Below are 17,413 nucleotides of genomic sequence, written 5' to 3'. Positions count from 1 at the left end.
CTTCCCAAATACCAATTTATATGGAGTCATACCAATCGGAGTTTTGAAAGCGGTACGATAGTCCCAAAGTGCATCATCTAACTTTCTTGCCCAATCCGTTCTTGTAGCATTCACAGTCTTTGTCAAAACACTCTTTATCTCTTTGTTCGACACTTCTACTTGCCCACTCATTTGTGGATGATATGGGGTGGCAACTTTATGACGTACACCATACTTTTCTAACAACTTTGCGAAGGCTTGATTGCAGAGGTGAGTGCCTCCGTCACTGATTATCGCCCTTGGAGTGCCAAATCGGGTGAATATGTTCTTTCTCAAAAAAACAATTACCCCCTTAGCATCATTTGTCGGGAGCGCTGCAGCTTCCACCCATTTCCACATGTAGTCCACAACTACGAGTATTTATTTGTTGCTATATGAGCTGACGAAAGGCCCCATGAAATCGATTCCCCACATGTCAAACACTTCTACCTCTTGAATTGGGTTCATAGGCATCTCATGTCGGCGGGAAATATTCCCAGTTCGTTGGCATTCTTCACAACCTTTCATCCATAAATGTGCATCTTTGAACACTGTCAGCTAGTAAAAGCCCGATTCCAGCACTTTCACGGCGGTCCTTACTCCTACGAAGTGGCCACCATATGGTGATGCATGAAAGGCCTGCAAAATAGAAGATTGGTCTATCTCGGGGATACATCTCCGGATCATGTTATCAACGCAAATCTTGAACAGGCAAGGCTCATCCAAATAATACATGTGACAGTCACGAAAGAACTTTTTCTTTTGAACAGAGGAAAGATCATAGGGGTCAATACCGCTTGCCAGGTAGTTTGCAATGTGTGCATACCATGGCGCTTCCTCCAATGTCACTACTAGCAATTGTTCATCTGGGAATGTCTCAGTTATATCTTCTACCTCGACTTTCTTTTCAGCTCCCTCTAACCTTGAAAGGTGGTCTGCCACTTGGTTCTCTGCCACTTTTCTATCGCGGATCTCCAAATCAAATTCTTGTAGCAAAAGAACCCAATGGATTAAGCGTGGCTTTGACTCCTTCTTTGCTATCAGGTACCTAAGTGTTGCATGGTCAGTATAAACAATTACTTTTGAACCAATCAAATAAGACCTAAATTTGTCTAATGCAAACACCACAACTAACATCTCTTTCTCGGTCACGGTATAATTGAGTTGTGCACCACTTAGCGTTCTGCTTGCATAGTAAATTGGGTGCACCAGTTTATCCTTCCGCTGCCCCAGGACTACTCCTATAGCATAGTCACTCGCATCACACATGAGCTCAAATGGTTGCTCCCAGTTGGGTGCAACGATGATTGGTGTAGTCACCAGTCTCTTCTTCAGCTCCTCAAATGCTAACCTGCAGTCATCAGAAAACACAAAAGAATGATCCTTTTCAAGGAGTTTACATAAGGGGTTAGCAATTTTAGAGAAAACCTTTATAAATCGCCTGTAAAACCCAGCGTGCCCGAGGAAACTTCTTACTACCTTAACTGAAGTGGGCGGTGGTAACTTCACAATCACCTTTACCTTAGCATGGTCAACCTCAATACCCTTACTGGACACTCGATGCCCCAGCACTATACCTTCATGTACCATAAAATGGCACTTTTCCTAATTCAGCACTAAATTTGTCTCCACACACCTTTTCAACACTCTTCTTAAATTATGCAGACAGTCTTCGAACGAACCCCCCACCACAGAGAAATCATCCATAAAGACTTCCATAATATCTTCAACCATGTCGGTGAAAATGGCTAACATACACCTCTGAAAGGTGGCTGGTGCATTACATAGGCCAAACGGCATTCTCCGAAAGGCAAAGATGCCATACGTACAAGTGAATTATGTCTTCTCTCTATCCTCAGGGGCTATGGAAATCTGATTGTACCCCGAATACCCATCCAAAAAGCAGAAGTGAGACCTCCTTGCCAGTCTATCCAACATTTAGTCAATGCATAGTAAAGGAAAATGGTCTTTCCGAGTGGTTGTGTTCAGTTTTCTATAATCCATACAAATTCGCCAACCCGAAACTGTACGAGTTGAGATCAACTCATTATTCTCATTGGGCACTACAGTCATTCCACCATTCTTTGGCACACACTGAACTGGGCTAACCCAGTTACTGTCAGAGATTAGGAAGATGATTCCCGCATCTAACCACTTGATCACTTCTTTCTTCACCACTTCTTTCATTTTGGGGTTTAACCTTCTTTGATGTTCTCTGGAAGGTTTGTGCCCATCTTCCAGTAGAATCTTATGCATACAAAATGTCGGGCTGATCCCTTTAATATCTATAATGGTCCAGCCAATTGCAGTCTTGCATTCCATTAACACCTGCAAAAGTTGTTCTGCATGCACATCTAACAAACTGGATAAGATAATAACAGGTAAAGTGGATTTAGGTCCCAAGAAAGCGTACCTGAGGTGAGACGGTAACGGTTTTAGTTCCAACTGTGGTGTCTCTTTAATTGATGGCTTAGCTGGAGGTGTTTTTCTTTCTTCTAAGTGTAAGGGCTCGAATTCGAGCTCTCTTTTTCCAGTACCCTCGCCCTTTAAGGGCCAAAACCCACTCTACCAAGTTTTTACCATTTATTTCTTCTAAGTTCATGAGGCATGCTGCTAGAGGGTCTTTTGCATTTAGAGTCTCATCTTCCTCCTCCAAGATCACATCCACAGCTTCTATTAGAGAGCAGTTAGCAAACTCACTGGGTCGCCGCATAGATTTATGCACATTAAACGTTATCTCTTCATCGTTCAGTCTCATCTTTAGCTCTCCAGTTTCACAACCAATTAGGGCTCTCCCAGTGGCCAAGAATGGCCTTCCCAAAATTATGGGAATCTCCTCGTCAACCCGGCAGTCTAAAATGACAAAATCTCCTGGAAAAACAAACTTCCCCACCTATAGTAATACATCATCAAGAATACTAGATGGCATCTTCACTGTCCGGTCGGCTAGCTATAATAACATAGACGTGGGTCTAGCTCTTCCAATGCCTAACCTTTTGTAGATAGCCAAGGGCATCAAGTTTATGCCTGCCCCCAAATCACAAAGTGCCTTAGCAAACACATAGTTGCCTATTATGCATGGGATTGTGAAACTCACTGGATCAGATAACTTCTTAGCTATGGGTCTTGTCACAACAGCACTACATGTCTGAGTCAGTGTAACCGTGGTCAAGTCTTGAAAGTCGAACTTATGAGACATCAAGTCCTTCATCATTTTTGCATAACAAGGCATTTCCTTTAAGGCTTCAATCAATGGAATGTTTACCTGAATTTGCTTCAACATCTCCCAGAATTTCTTATATTGCTCATCTTTTTGATATTTGGCCAATCTTTGGGGGAAGGGTGCTGGAGGCCGCTTCTTTAATGTGGTTTGATTTTGAACCTGCTCTGGCACTATTTTTTCTGCCTTCTCTTGCTCTGACTCAGTTTTCTTCGCGACTTCTTTTTCTTTGCTTATGTCAGTTGGCGCATGTTGTACTGTCACCTCTGTTAACCCTGTTGAGTCATCTATCTTGATGGGTACTAGCACAAGTGTTTCAGTAGGCCGGCTTTCGCGAGCCCATCTCTTACTCCAGATCTAGGTCTCTACCATTTCGTAGACTCACTTCCATAAGCTGTTTCGGGCCATGTTCTTTTGGATTAACTTGTGTATCTACAGGTAACGTCCCTTGGGGATGATTATTTAGGGCCATAGAAATCTGTCCTAATTGAATCTCAATACCCTTTATCGCTGATTCATGCGAGTCTACCCTCTGTTGCATTTTTTCTGTGGACCTAATCAATTGTTGCACCATTCTGTTGTTGTTGTACAACATTCCCTCAAGTTTAGTAAACCCATCATCTGGTCTCATAATCTGTTGTTGTTGAGGTTGTTGATAAGTCAGCTGCTGATTTTGCTGAATGTAGCCATGTTGCCTTTGGTAAGGCGCAACTTGACCCAGTGGTCGCATAGCTCCAGGATTGTTGTTGTTATTATACTGCTATTGTGCTGGTCTATATTGTTGATTATGTTGACCCCAATTCTGACCACTTTGCCTCTGTCCCCCATAGTTGGCTACATAACTCATATCTTCATGATATTGCTGGTTGTCACCTTCCGCACTTCACGAGCAAACATATGGTTAGTTAATGCATGGTGTACATAAGCCCCCATTAGTTGTGTCAACTATGTGAACCTGCTGCTTCTGGCCTGATTCATCAATATTTTTGGTGAGGACACTCATTTGTGTCATTAGAATGGCCACATTATCAGCTATGGAGTTGTTTGGGTCCAACGCCACTGAGTGAACTACCGGAGTGATCGTGGAGGCTCTTATCATCCATCCTGAGTTTTGTTCCATCTTATCAAGTAGGATCTTGCATTCTACGAATGTTTTACTCAAAAATGCTCCACCTGCTGAACCATCAACATTGGCATTTAAGCTGTCAGCCAGTCTCATGTAGAATCTCTGCCCCAACATCTGATCTGGAATACCATGATGTGGACACTTAACCAGCATGCCCTTGAACCTATCCCATGTTTCTTGTAGTGATTCTGTAGGTCTTTGCCTGTAGCTCAATATATCATAAATCTGTTGGGCAGTTTTATTTGGTGGGTAGAATTTGTTCAAAAATTGCTTGACTAATTCCTCCCAAGTAGTGATGGAATTTATGGGGAGTGAATTAAGCCAAGTCTGAGCTTCTCCTGTCAGTGAGAATGGGAACAACAAAAGCTTTATTGCGTCCGGTGTTATGTTAGGTTGCCTTTGCGTTAAACATATTGACAGGAAATTCTTCAGGTGCTGCTGAGGATCTTCAATGTGTGACCCTGAGAATAGTCCCTTGTTCTGCAACAAATGTAGCATATTATTTGTGATTTGGAATAATTCTGCTTGTATCTAAGGGACTGCATTTGCGGTTGCCAGATTGTCGGCGGTGGGCTGCGCCCAATCATATAATGTTGTTTCTGGTACAAGAGGCACCACACCTCGAATGTTTTGTTCATTCTCATTGTTTCTGTTGTTGATTGGATTTTCTTCCATGTTTGGTTTGATTTGTTCTGTCGAGTTTCATTGCTGTTTGCTTTTCTTGTTTGCATGATTTAGTGCCTTAAAAACTTTCTCGGGATCTGATAACGCTTCAAGCAATTCACCAGTTCTTGAGGAGTTCCTAGGCATGCACCTGTAACACCCAAGACTACAAACGTTAAAATTTCAATGTATTTAGTTTAGAATGGAGAAAATTGACTACACTAAGAATTCTAGCACTTCTTTTAGCTGCAATTAATAACACCGTTAATTCCTCGGCAACAACGCCTAAATTTGATCACGCCCAACTATGCCTTATAAAAAGGACTAAGCGGTCGTTGCAAATATATTCTAGCTAATAAGTCCGGAATCAAACACAGCTACTAGACTCGCACAAATTCACACAATCAATCTTCAGAAATATTTAAGTAACATATTGGGTTTTATTAACTAAATATTACGTTATGAAAATGTAATAACTAACAACTAACTACGAACGGGTTGTAAACAAGAATTGAAATGATCTAAGGTTGTGATTTTCCCCTATTGTCGGAATATTTTCCGCTACATTTTCTACAAATTTGCCTAAGTCTTCTCTATTGACCATGAGCACTCTAACTGTCGTAACTCTCTCCCGAGTAATTAGCGCCATTTACTAGGCATATTCTCCCGAATTACGCTAGCTAGCATTAAGTATAGCTCACTCAGATCGTATCAAGGTTTCATTATCCCTAAACTCACCTTTAAACCTCTGTATTGATTCCTCATATAAGTTTAGTAGTGATATTGTTCAACAACTACCTAAATATGCACTCTCTCCCGAGTAATACATACTAAATAGGCACAGCTAATTGAGGGCCATTCAATCAACCACAAGAATAATATAGTTGAACAAATAGAGAAAATACTACGGCAAATCTATATTAAAGTAACAAGAAAACCATCCTTCAATAGGTTCCATCAAAACCCTAGATTAGGAATTTAGCTACTCATACTCATAGTAACAATATCCCAAATATTTTGCATAATTAAAATACAGAGTAAAGATGAAAAGTTGTAGAAATTTATGATTCTAACTCCCAACAGGTGATTCCACCAGCTCTTCTTGCCTCTGGCTGCAAAACTGCTCCAAGTAGTGTTTTAGGTCTATTTATATGTGTAGAAAAAAACCCTAAACGTGTAGGTCAAGTCCTAGTCAAACCCGAAAACGAATTAAGTCTTCAAACTCGGATTGGACTTGGCCTCAGGCCTAGCGTCGCCAGCCTAACGCCTGGTTCAGCCTGGCTTTTAGCTGGCCATGCCAGGATAAAAGTCTTAAAAATTTATGATTCTAACTCCCAACAGGTGATTCCACCAGCTCTTCTTGCCTCTGGCTGCAAAACTGCTCCAAGTAGTGTTTTAGGTCTATTTATATGTGTAGAAAACAACCCTAAACGTGTAGGTCAAGTCCTAGTCAAACCTGGAAACGAATTAAGTCTTCAAAACTCGGATTGGACTTGGCCTCAGTCCTGGCGTCGCCAGCCTAATGCCTGGTTCAGCCTGGCTTTTGGCTGGCCTTGCCAGGATAAAGCCTGGTTAAGCCTGGCTTTTGGTTGGCCTCGTCATGTCTCTCCTTTTCACTGTTCTCGAGCACACTTTTAACGTTTAAGTATCCATTTTCTCTACTTTTATCTCCAATTCACCTGCACATAAAATAGACTCCATTATGCGCAAATAAATGTAATTTATCATTAAAGCATGTAAAATTCAAGGCACATAATGTATGAAACTATGGAATTATAGCCACACATCAATACCCCACACTTAAACATAGCCAAATCAATTACTAAACTACTAAAACACATACTAAAACAATTAACACTAAATAACTAAAATTAACCATGTACAAGTCCCCACTCCACACTTAGATCATTCATTGTCCTTAGTTCATGCACAAAATAACAAAACACAAAAAATGAGTAGGGTGTAAAGAAACTCCCTGATCAAGCAACGTCTTCATCCTCTCACGCTCTCCACTCGTCATCATGTTCGTCCTCCTCATTATCATCATCTCCCTCACCATTTGACTGCTCTGGCTCAGCCTCAAACTGCTCCGGTGTGTTGATATCCTCATCATCGGGGAGTCTGTATCCCTTTCCTAACCCAACCAGCTGTTGGGCATGAGCATTGAGCGGGTACCGGTGCTCTAATTCAGTCCTCTCCTCAGATGTGGCCTGTCGACCTCCTGTCTTTAGCTGCAAATCCATCATCCCATAGAGATGGGCCATAAAACTATCATCCCGAGCGTTGTGCTCGGTACTTGTCAACGATGTCATGACTGTCTCTACTTTCAACCAGAGGCTAGTGATGTCCGTTTGTCGTAGGGACTGATCGATGGTGTGGTCAAACTCTGGCTTCTCCTCAACCTCCTCGTGTCTTAAGTACTGAGTTAGAAAATTGGAAAATGTCATTCGATCAATCTTTTTACTCGTTCTGACTACAGACATCTGGTAGAGGATCAGATGACCCATATTTACCCTTTGACCCGTTGTGAGGAAGTAGATTACACAAGTCCTCTCACGGATAATGAGTGTGTTATTATTGCACGGTAGGAGCCGTGCATTTATCAGTTTAAGCTACACTTGAGCCTCCGCCCTTATCTTCTTCTGGGGAAACCTCTTGTGCCGATTAGTTATCTTATTCCGGACCCATGCTGCCGTAGAATCGAAACCACAAAGCATGTGTCTCAACTCTTTGTATGTAGGCCAACAAATGAAGTGGTCCAATGGCTCCACAGGAACATCCGGAGCACCTAAAAAGTTACATATGGCCGTGGGTGAAAAATCTATCAATCGTCCACGAATCGGCACCAGTTGTTCTGTACTCTGCGGATCAAACCCTGCATAGAATTCTGGGACTAAGTTGAGATTAATGTTCCCTATGTTCGTGAATACATAGCTCAACCCCATATCCTGAATGCCCCTCCAAATTTCCTGATACTTTGCTTTCAAGCTGCGTTCATTGATAGCTGCTTCCGGGTGTACATGTTTAGGCCTACATCGCCTGTACCAATCCTTAGTATGCGATGGTATGCTGTTGATGCCAAACTCCTGTTGGCCTAGTGGTTGTTGACGCATGGATGCTATAGCTGCCACATCTTGTACTCCACTTATATTGGAGGTAGCTCCCCCCCCTCCACTCTTTCTCTTCTTTGGGGGAGGTGCTGAGGTCGCCTTTACTTTAGCCGGCGCAGTGAAAGTAGCCTTGGCTTTGCCTGTGTCTTTTCTGGGAGGCATCGTTGTTCCTACACAAATAAGCAGTAGTCAGATAAAACTTTATTACACACTGCACACATAATATTTCCCGACTTCCATGTGAAGACTGTTATTTTACTTGTTCATGTCTTTGATTCTGCTGGACCTTCATGTTAAAACTCTTATGTCTAATGTCCTCTAGGCTAATTCTGGATCATGCTTTACTTTGAAACTCTATTTGTATTGGTTTGCTAGATTATGATGTTCAATCCTGTCACTTTGAACTTGTGTTTGGAAATACAGCATGAGCCTACCCTATTTCATGTAATCATGTCTTTGTGACTTAGTTTATAGTTGTCACTTGTATTGTTAGTTTGGCATCCAATTGGGTCAGTAAAGCATTCATTTGGGCCTGGTTTATTGGGCCTGGTGTATTGGGCCATATATGTTGTTAGACATGGGCATTGGATTCAGGCGTACTCTAATTGTCCTTGTAAACATGGGATTTGGGCCTGCTGGTTGTGCAAAGAGTAAGGATGTTGAAGGCCTAGAAATATCACTAGGTTATTCTGAATTGGGCATGTATTTGTTCTATTTGGCTTGTAGTTATTTCATTCTATAACTAGTCATATTTGGGTTTGTACTATTTCATTTGGGTCTGTAATAATTTGTCATAACGAATAATGGGGAATTAGTGAAAATGGGGGCTAGGATATTTTATTTTCTTGCATGAATGGGTAGAAAACCTATCTATAGGGCTTTAACTGTCTTATTTACTTTCCATGCTTCATCTTTAGGGAATTATCTGTACAACTTGCTGGTTAATTTGCCTATTCACTTGGAAAACATGATTTAGGATTAATTTAATGCCTTAACTCGCAATGTTAGAAGAGCATGCCTATAGGATTTAAACTGGACTTGTTTGTTGCTTGTTTAATAGCCTCATCTTTGCACCTAGATATCATGTCAACACAATAATTAAAACTGCTCACCTTGGTATATTTCCTTCCATTACGTGACTCGCCTAGAAAGCATGCTTGTAGGAATAAACAAACAAACCTGCGCTTTCAATAACTTTGCCGCCCAGATATTAATCCGTTAGAAATCCTCCCTATAGGATGTTATTACTCGTCTTAGACATCGTATTCATAAGATCAACGTTGTTAATCTTGGGTTTTTGAACATTCTTATTACTTCACTACATGAACATTTAGATATCCTGCCTATAGGATTGTAATACTTTTAATCTACAACTCTGTTAGCCTAAAGATATAACGTTGCGTGTACACTGCTGGAAATCAGAATCACATAGAAGCTATGTCTATAGGACCTAACGTCTCAAATTCGTCTTAATCCTGAAATTGTCTACTATGTAGCCTGGAACTTGTTTGTGTGCTTTGTTGTTACGTGTGGAGGCTAACATGAGCCACTCTTTGCTATTATATGCAGTCCTACTTGTTTTGAATGCGCGATTAGTTTTATCATTTTGAGTAACCTAGGTAAAGTATAGAACCACCCAAATAAAGGTCCAAAGCCTCCTAGATCGCAGGTATGGGACGGGTTAGTGCACACATAGGGTATGATTTAGAATCGAATTAGATAGTCTTTAAGTAATTATCACCCCCAACTATGCCTTATAAAAAGGACTAAACGGTCGTTGCAAATATATTCCGGCTAATAAGTTCGGAGTCGAATCACACAGGGAATTAACCTATCAAACACATCTACTAGACTCGAACAAATTCACACAATCAATCTTCAGAAATATTTAAGTAACAGATTGGGTTTTATTAACTAAATATTACGTTATGAAAATGTAATAACTAACAACTAACTACGAACGGGTTGTAAACAAGAATTTGAATGATCTAAGGTTGTGATTTTCCCCTATTGTCGGAATCTTTTCCGCTACATTTTCTACAAATTTGCCTAAGTCTTCTCTATTGACCATGAGCACTCTAACTGTCGTAAATCTCTCCCAAGTAATTACCACCATTTACTAGGCATATTCTCCTGAATTACGCTAGTTGGCATTAAGTATAGCTCACTCAGATCGTATCAAGGTTTCGTTATCCCTAAACTCACATTTAAACCTCCGTATTGATTCCTCATATACGTTTAGTAGTGATGTTGTTCAACAACTATCTAATTATGCACTCTCTCCTGAGTAATACATACTAAATAGGCACAGCTAATTGAGGGCCCTTCAATCAACCACAAGAATAATATAGTTGAACAAATAGGGAAAATACTACGGCAAATCTATATTAAAGTAACAAGAAAATCATCCTTCAATAGGTTCCATCAAAACCCTAGATTAGGAATTTAGCTACTCATACTCATAGTAACAATATCCCAAATATTTTGCATAATTAAAATATAGAGTAAAGATGAAAAGTTGTAGAAATTGATGATTCTAACTCCCAACAGGTGATTCCACCAGCTCTTCTTGCCTCTGGCTGCAAAACTGCTCCAAGTAGTGTTTTTAGGTCTATTTATATGTGTAGAAAAAAAACCTAAACGTGTAGGTCAAGTCCTAGTCAAACCCGAAAATGAATTAAGTCTTCAAAACTCGGATTGGACCTGGCCTCAGGCCTGACGTCACCAGCCTAACGCCTGGTTCAGCCTGGCTTTTGGCTGGCCTCGCCAGGCTAAAGCCTGGATTTTGGTTGGCCTCGCCAGTATAAAGCCTGGTTAAGCCTGGCTTTTGGCTGGCCTCGCCAGGCTAAAGCCTGGTTAAGCCTGGCTTTTGGCTCGCCTCGCCAGGTCTCTCATTTTCACTGTTCTCGAGCACACTTTCAATGTTTAAGTATCCCTTTTGCTCTACTTTCATCTCCAATTCACCTACACATAAAATAGACTCCATTATGCGCAAATAAAGTATAATTTATCATTAAATCATGTAAAATGCAAGGCACATAATGTACGAAACTATGGAATTATAGCCACACATCAAGTAACAACTTCAATATTGTAATTGGGTAGCACGAGATGATAGTCTGTACCCGCTGAATAATATGAGCAACCCCTACCTTAAGGGAGTTGCGAAGTATTATTTATGTTTCATGGGGTGATCCTTTAGGCTAAAAAATTTAGGACCCCCCTTAATTTATATACTTCTTATTTACACTTAGTCACCTAACTTAGACCAATATAGTTGTATCCTTGTAATCATTAAACATTTGTACCGATTCTCATATGTTATGATAAGACTCTTCGGCTTCTATATTCCCTTTTGTTTATTCGATCACCTAGCCTAATCACATAGTTTAAAATTCGGTCGAGACCCACAGTTGTGGACCTCGAAGAGTGCCTAACACCTTCACTTTGAGGTAATTTGAGCCCTTACCCGATCTTCAGTGACGCAGATGACGAGTGGTGATTTTACCATTTATTTTGTCTCTTTTCCTTAGCGTTTGTGTCCATTAATTATAAAATGAGGTGATTTATGGTGTGCATTGCTAGATTTTTAGGTACAATGAACCTTGAAGAGAGTTGAAAACAAATGAAGTGGATTTGTGCAAAACAAAAATCAAAAAAGTGCAAATATTTCCAGTGGTCTCGCATATGCAAGAAAATGTACGCATGTGCGGTCTCACGTCTGCGAGAAAAGATTTGCATCTGCGAAAGAAGGCATGCGAGGCGGAAATCGCACCCGCGACTGGAGAACCGCTTCTGCAGTAGCGCTTATGCGCCTTATGTCTGCATCTGCGATTGCACTTCTGCGCATGAAGTATGCTTCTGTGGAGTAAATATTTTCCACCAAATGTCGCTTCTGCGAGCTGGTATCCGCAAATGCGGAACTACACCTGCGATGATTTTTCCGCATGTGCGGCCAACGAGCTTCAAACCTGGGAGACTTGGCAATTCATATTTTCCCTATCCCAAACCCATAAATACATGACCTAGCTCATTTGTAAAATATCTTTGGCCAATCTCTAGACATCTTGGAGATATCTTAACAAGAGAACATAAGTTTTGGATCTAGGGTTCTTGCACACACACTTAGGTCTTGAAGATTTGAAGTTTTTGGTTGAGAATTTCTTACCCATTTATGTTCATTTCTTCATTTCCTTGCTTTGTATTTAATATCTAAGTGTGTAGTATTTTTTCCAACACTTGAATCTTGTTCATGGGAATATTCATATTTAAAGTGTGGATTAACTATCTTGTTGTGCTTATGTATTGAACGATTTTTATTTATTATGAAGTGAGTTATTGTTTCTTTAATTATTCTTATTCTTTAATGTTTCCAAAGGGATTAGCTAACTCTAGGACTCGCCCATTCACTTAGAATTAATTTTGGGAAAGATAATTTGGGGTTGGAAAAGATTAATTAACAAGAACTAGAGGCGATAACCCTCACTTTATAGATTCTACCTAGGGATAGGATTGAACTACTTGTAGCCATATTCGGGTGTGCTTAATCTCTTAATTATTTTATGTAGAATTCAATTAAGAAGTCTTGATAGTCTTCGGAAGAAGCTAATATAGAATTATTACCCGAGGCTAATTAACATAAACTCGCCATATTTGTAAAATCGTAAAATATATTGGATTGTTACTTGAGTGTAATTCCCAATGCATCCATGCTTGTAGCCATTAATCATTTTACTTGATTTCTAGGTTAGTTTACATTTTTACAATTAGTTATTAAATATTTTATAAAAACCTTTCTAAGTGTTTGGCTTAGCATAATAAGTGATAATTCTCTTACACGCCTAATCGCCTACATATTGTTCTCTGTGGGATTCGACCCCGACTCATAGTTGGGTAAATTATTACATGCGACCGTATCTATTTACTTTTTAGTAGTGGATTTGGACGTCATCAAAATTGGCGCGGTTGCCGGGGAGCAATTTGGCGTATTTAGGTTGTTTGAGAAATAAGCTTACGTGCTTTCCTCCAAACTTGTGAATATTTGTGTAATTAAATTCTTATCTTTGTTTATTTTCTTAATTTTGAAAAATGGCATCATGTAATGAAAATTGATCGGATGGTAGTTGTTCATAATTTGATGACCCTTATCCTTATTGTGGAGGACCACACTCATGGCAAAATTCTTTAAATTCTCTCGGGTGCGGATTGTGTGCACAATCTCAAACCCATGAGTGGAGTATATGTGGTAAATGTGGTGGTCAAAATGGCCGTTGGAATATTTGTCCTTCCCTTCCCCGAACCCCCGCTATGATGATTCTACTTTTTGTGATGATAATTATAGGGATATGGAAGTGGAAGAAAGTGAGAACGGTCAAAATGGAGAGTTCAAGCTCATGATAGAATACCTACTTGAGGGAGGAAACAAAGAACAAAATGCCTTGAAGGAGCTTTTGGAAAATAGTCTCCAAAATGATTTGGCACTTGAAAGGTTGAACTCACAAATGGGAGAAATGTTTGAAGCTTTAGAGGTCCAAAAAGCCTCGGAAGTGAATGATAGTCAAGAACCTTCCTTAGAGGTGAAGCTGAAAATCCTTCTTTGGCACTTGATCAAAATCAATAAGAACTCTCAATTTCTCAAAATGAGAGGATGATGATCATGTTGGAGGCCATTCTTGAAAATGAGGAGAAGCAAAACTTGGCAGTCGAGGACTTAAACAAGTACTACATCGAAATGATGAGACTATCTGCACTTTGGAAGATAAAATGAAATCATTGATTGAGGCTCATTATGTCTATCAATTTGAGAGTGTGGAAAGAGCTCAAGAAGAGTCCAACTTCGAGGAAGAAAGTGAACTATATTTTGAGGAATCAAGAATTGAACATCCGCCAACCGACTCCATGCTTGTTAGTTGTGCCAAGAAAAATATGGAATTAGAGTCAACCGATGTAGTTGAGAAGATGGTTGAGTTTGACTCTAGTTCGAGGGACCAAGAGGATGTCAAAATTCGAAAAGATTGAAATTAGTGGCTGGATGTCACATTCCAAGCATTTCTCAACATTGGAGTTGTGTGGTGATATGGGAATTGAACTACACGAATCAGTGAGGGATTGCAAAGAGGAAAGGCAAAGGCCATACATTTTACAATTTGAAAGTTCAAGAAGGCAAAATGGCATTCCTCACATGAAAGCCAAGAAATACAAAATAAAGAAATTAAAGTTTGGCTTGATCATATACTTACCCCCCCCCTCCCCCGTTGCTCGTGGTCATAAGCTTGATTCCAAGTTAGTTGCACAATTCATATCGTTCAAGTGGCGAGAAAAGTGGTAAAGTTGATTTGCGTCATGCAACGACGATAAATACGACACTTGGTGGGAGGCAACCCATCGTTTTCAAAAATTTTAAGTCATTTTTGAAATTTTCTTTTTCAGAATATTTTAGTATATTATTTTTGACTAATCTGCCAAGTTTTAGATTTTTTGGAGTTGAATTGAGGAGGTTGAGGTGTTGGAACGAGCCAAAGCAGTGGTTGCCCAGTTGTGGCATTAAGAAATCTAGTGCAACCGCTTCTGCAGAAATATTCACGCAGAAGCGGTCACACATAAGCGTGTTTTAAGCCGCAGATGTAGACTTATCTCAGAAGCGGCAGCTTACGCGCGAAAGCGTTTACGCAGAAGCGGTAAAAAGCCCGCAGAAGCGACCTGTTGGGTAAGTTTAAAGAAAAGGGTCTTTCATCAGGTAAAATTCACAACCCTTTTCCCCCCAAACTCAAAAGTCCCTCTCATACCTCACACAAATACTGCTCGTGCACTCATTTTCTCTCACACACAGGCAACACAGGTATCATCTTCATCTCTCTATTCTATAGTTCTCTTCTACTTTTACTTTCTCCTTCTTCTTCTTCATCTCTGATATTCCATGGATGTATCCCCTAATTCCACATTTCCTTCTGATTAATGTTAATATTAGGGGTGAGAAAATTGGTTGAGTGTAGTCGTGTGTGCTGTTGTTACTAAAAAACATATGAGAAATTCTGAGTACCAAATTTGTTTAAAGAAGTATGACTTTTCTTTGCTCGCTAAGTGTTCGATAATTTGTCCAAGAGAATTTTGGTTGCGAAATGCCTGAAAATCAGGTTTAATCAAGTCGTATAATCATCTAGTGCACTAAATTAGAAGTCTTGAGTATAAATAGTGTGCAAAAATCATGTCTAGAAGTAAAAACATTCGGCAGTTTCTGAGTTGTTGAAACCCCTGATGAACACCGCAGAAGCGGAAAATTGTCGCAGATACGGCCTCGCACCTGCAATGCCGATTCCACAGGTGCGATTTCTAGCCAGATGGGAATGTTCGCAGAAGCAAATAAAATTCTGCAGAAGCGGAACAGCACCTGCATTGATTTTGTCGCAGGTGCAGAACTAGCCAGTTTTACAAAAAAACAGTGGCTATGCAATTATGGCTTGTTGGGCCCTTTTGGCTTGATTCTTTGGCCTAGTTGCATTGTTTTGAATTGCTTAACATGATTCTAATGCCCGACTAACTTTGTTTTAATTTTTTAAGGTACTTTGAGCTCAAAATGGACCCGAACATGAACGAAAGTGCGACGGTTGATCATGAAATTAAAGAAGTTATTGAGGATTTGAACTATGATGCTAGCAGATTCATGTATTCCGAGTGCCAAAACCGGTATTATGATGATATCCTCACGAAGAAGCTCAAACTTGAGAAAGGAATTGCCGATTACAAAGTGGCTGAGCTCCTTCCGAATTTCCATGGCCGGCTAGTTTCAAGCGGTTGTACCTGCTTCATCCCCACTCCATGCAAGGCCAATGAGGAATGGGTTAGGGAGTTTTACGCCAACTTAAAGCGTACACATTTCCAAAATCATGAACTCATAATAAGGGGTAAGATTGTGAAATTTGGAGTTCAAGAGATAAGTGATGTGTATGGGCTTCAAAATTATCCGCTCGAGCCAATTTGAGAAAGAGATACATGCGACAATGGTGATTGGCTAGTCTCAAAGCTCTGTCCTACAGGTCAAACAGTTACTTGGGCTAAAAAGAAAAAAGGCATCAAATGTGGTGATTTCACAGCTGATGCAAAAATGTGGTTATATATCATTGCGAGCAAAGTGTCTCCTTGTGGGAACATGTCTGATGTCACATATAATAGGGCCTTGATAATTGCTTGCATCCTTGATGGCATTCCAGTGAATGTTGGTCATTACATCGTTCAGGAGCTGAAGGAGTATGTGCTTCAAGGTGGCTCGACATTGATATTTTCATCATTGATTATAGAGTTGTGCAGGCGTGCGCAGGTTGAAGAATGGAATGGAGATCATTTGATACTGGCAGACAAGCCCTTTCACCCATTGAGAGTAACAAGAGAAGGCAGTGTGGTAAAAAGCAAGAAGAGGAAAATTGAGATTGTTATAGGTGAGGGGTCCTCCTCACAGGCAGCACTACCTGAGGGACCATTTGGGATGTTGAACTCATAACTTATCTCCATCTGTGACTTAGTGTCACAGCTCCCTAGTGGCCCCTCACACTCCCAGCCTACGCCCGAGTATTTTACCAGGGACGAAATGAAGACCTACCTGGAGAACCAGAATAAGCAAGTAAAGTCGCATGAGAAGTTGGCAGCTTCTGTTAGCAGGCTTGAGGCAGCCTATGGAAACATGGCCAATGCACATGTAGATATTCGGGCAGACTTCCACCAAATGTCGCTTCTGCGAGCTGGTATCCACATATGCGGAACTGCACCTGCGATGATTCTTCCGCAGGTGCGGCCAACGGGCTTCAGACCTGGGGCAGACTTGTCAATTTACAATTTTCCTATCCCAAACGCACAAATACATGACCTAGCTCATTTGTAAAATATCTTTGGCCAATCTCTAGATATCTTGGACATATCTTGACAAGAGAACACAAGTTTTGGAGCTAGGGTTCTTGCACACACACTTGGGTCTTGAAGATATGAAGCTTTTGGTTGAGAATTTCTTACCCATTTATGTTCATTTCTTCATTTTCTTTCTTTGTATTGAATATCTAAGTGTGTAGTATTTTTTCCAACACTTGAATCTTGTTTATGGGAATATTCATATTTAAAGTGTGGATTAACTATCTTGTTGTGCTTATGTATTGAACGATTTTTATTTATTATAAAGTAAGTTATTGTTTCTTTAATTATTCTTGTTCTTTAATGTTTCCAAAGGGATTAGCTAACCCTAGGACTCGCCCATTCACTTTGAATTAATTTTGGGAAAGATAATTTGGGGTT

General features: G+C 40.2%; 1 protein-coding gene across 1 annotated transcript; it reads right to left on the bottom strand.

The window, feature by feature from the left end:
* Positions 1 to 576: 576 nt before the first annotated feature.
* LOC138892838 (uncharacterized) lies at positions 577 to 3,968 on the bottom strand. The gene is made up of 5 exons (XM_070176585.1): positions 3,624 to 3,968; positions 3,116 to 3,529; positions 2,556 to 2,911; positions 2,219 to 2,380; positions 577 to 1,369 (listed from the first exon to the last, which is right to left on the bottom strand). The coding sequence occupies exons 1-5, from the start codon at positions 3,966 to 3,968 to the stop codon at positions 577 to 579; spliced, it is 2,070 nt and encodes a 689-aa protein (XP_070032686.1).
* Positions 3,969 to 17,413: the final 13,445 nt, after the last annotated feature.

The sequence above is a fragment of the Nicotiana tomentosiformis genome, chromosome 5, assembly GCF_000390325.3.
Source record: "Nicotiana tomentosiformis chromosome 5, ASM39032v3, whole genome shotgun sequence".
Taxonomy (NCBI): Eukaryota; Viridiplantae; Streptophyta; class Magnoliopsida; order Solanales; family Solanaceae; genus Nicotiana; species Nicotiana tomentosiformis.
Note: the sequence above shows the minus strand (reverse complement) of the source record. Positions and strands in the feature narration are given on the sequence as shown.

What these genes read in the sequence shown, in the direction of transcription:
- LOC138892838 (XM_070176585.1), bottom strand. Translation starts at nt 3,968, where the DNA reads ATGCGACCACTGGGTCAAGTTGCGCCTTACCAAAGGCAACATGGCTAC. An exon ending in GCCCGAAACAGCTTATGGAA is followed by an intron (nt 3,530 to 3,623) that starts GTGAGTCTACGA and finishes GTACCCATCAAG; the next exon opens with ATAGATGACTCAACAGGGTT. An exon ending in CTAAGAAGTTATCTGATCCA is followed by an intron (nt 2,912 to 3,115) that starts GTGAGTTTCACA and finishes GTATTACTATAG; the next exon opens with GTGGGGAAGTTTGTTTTTCC.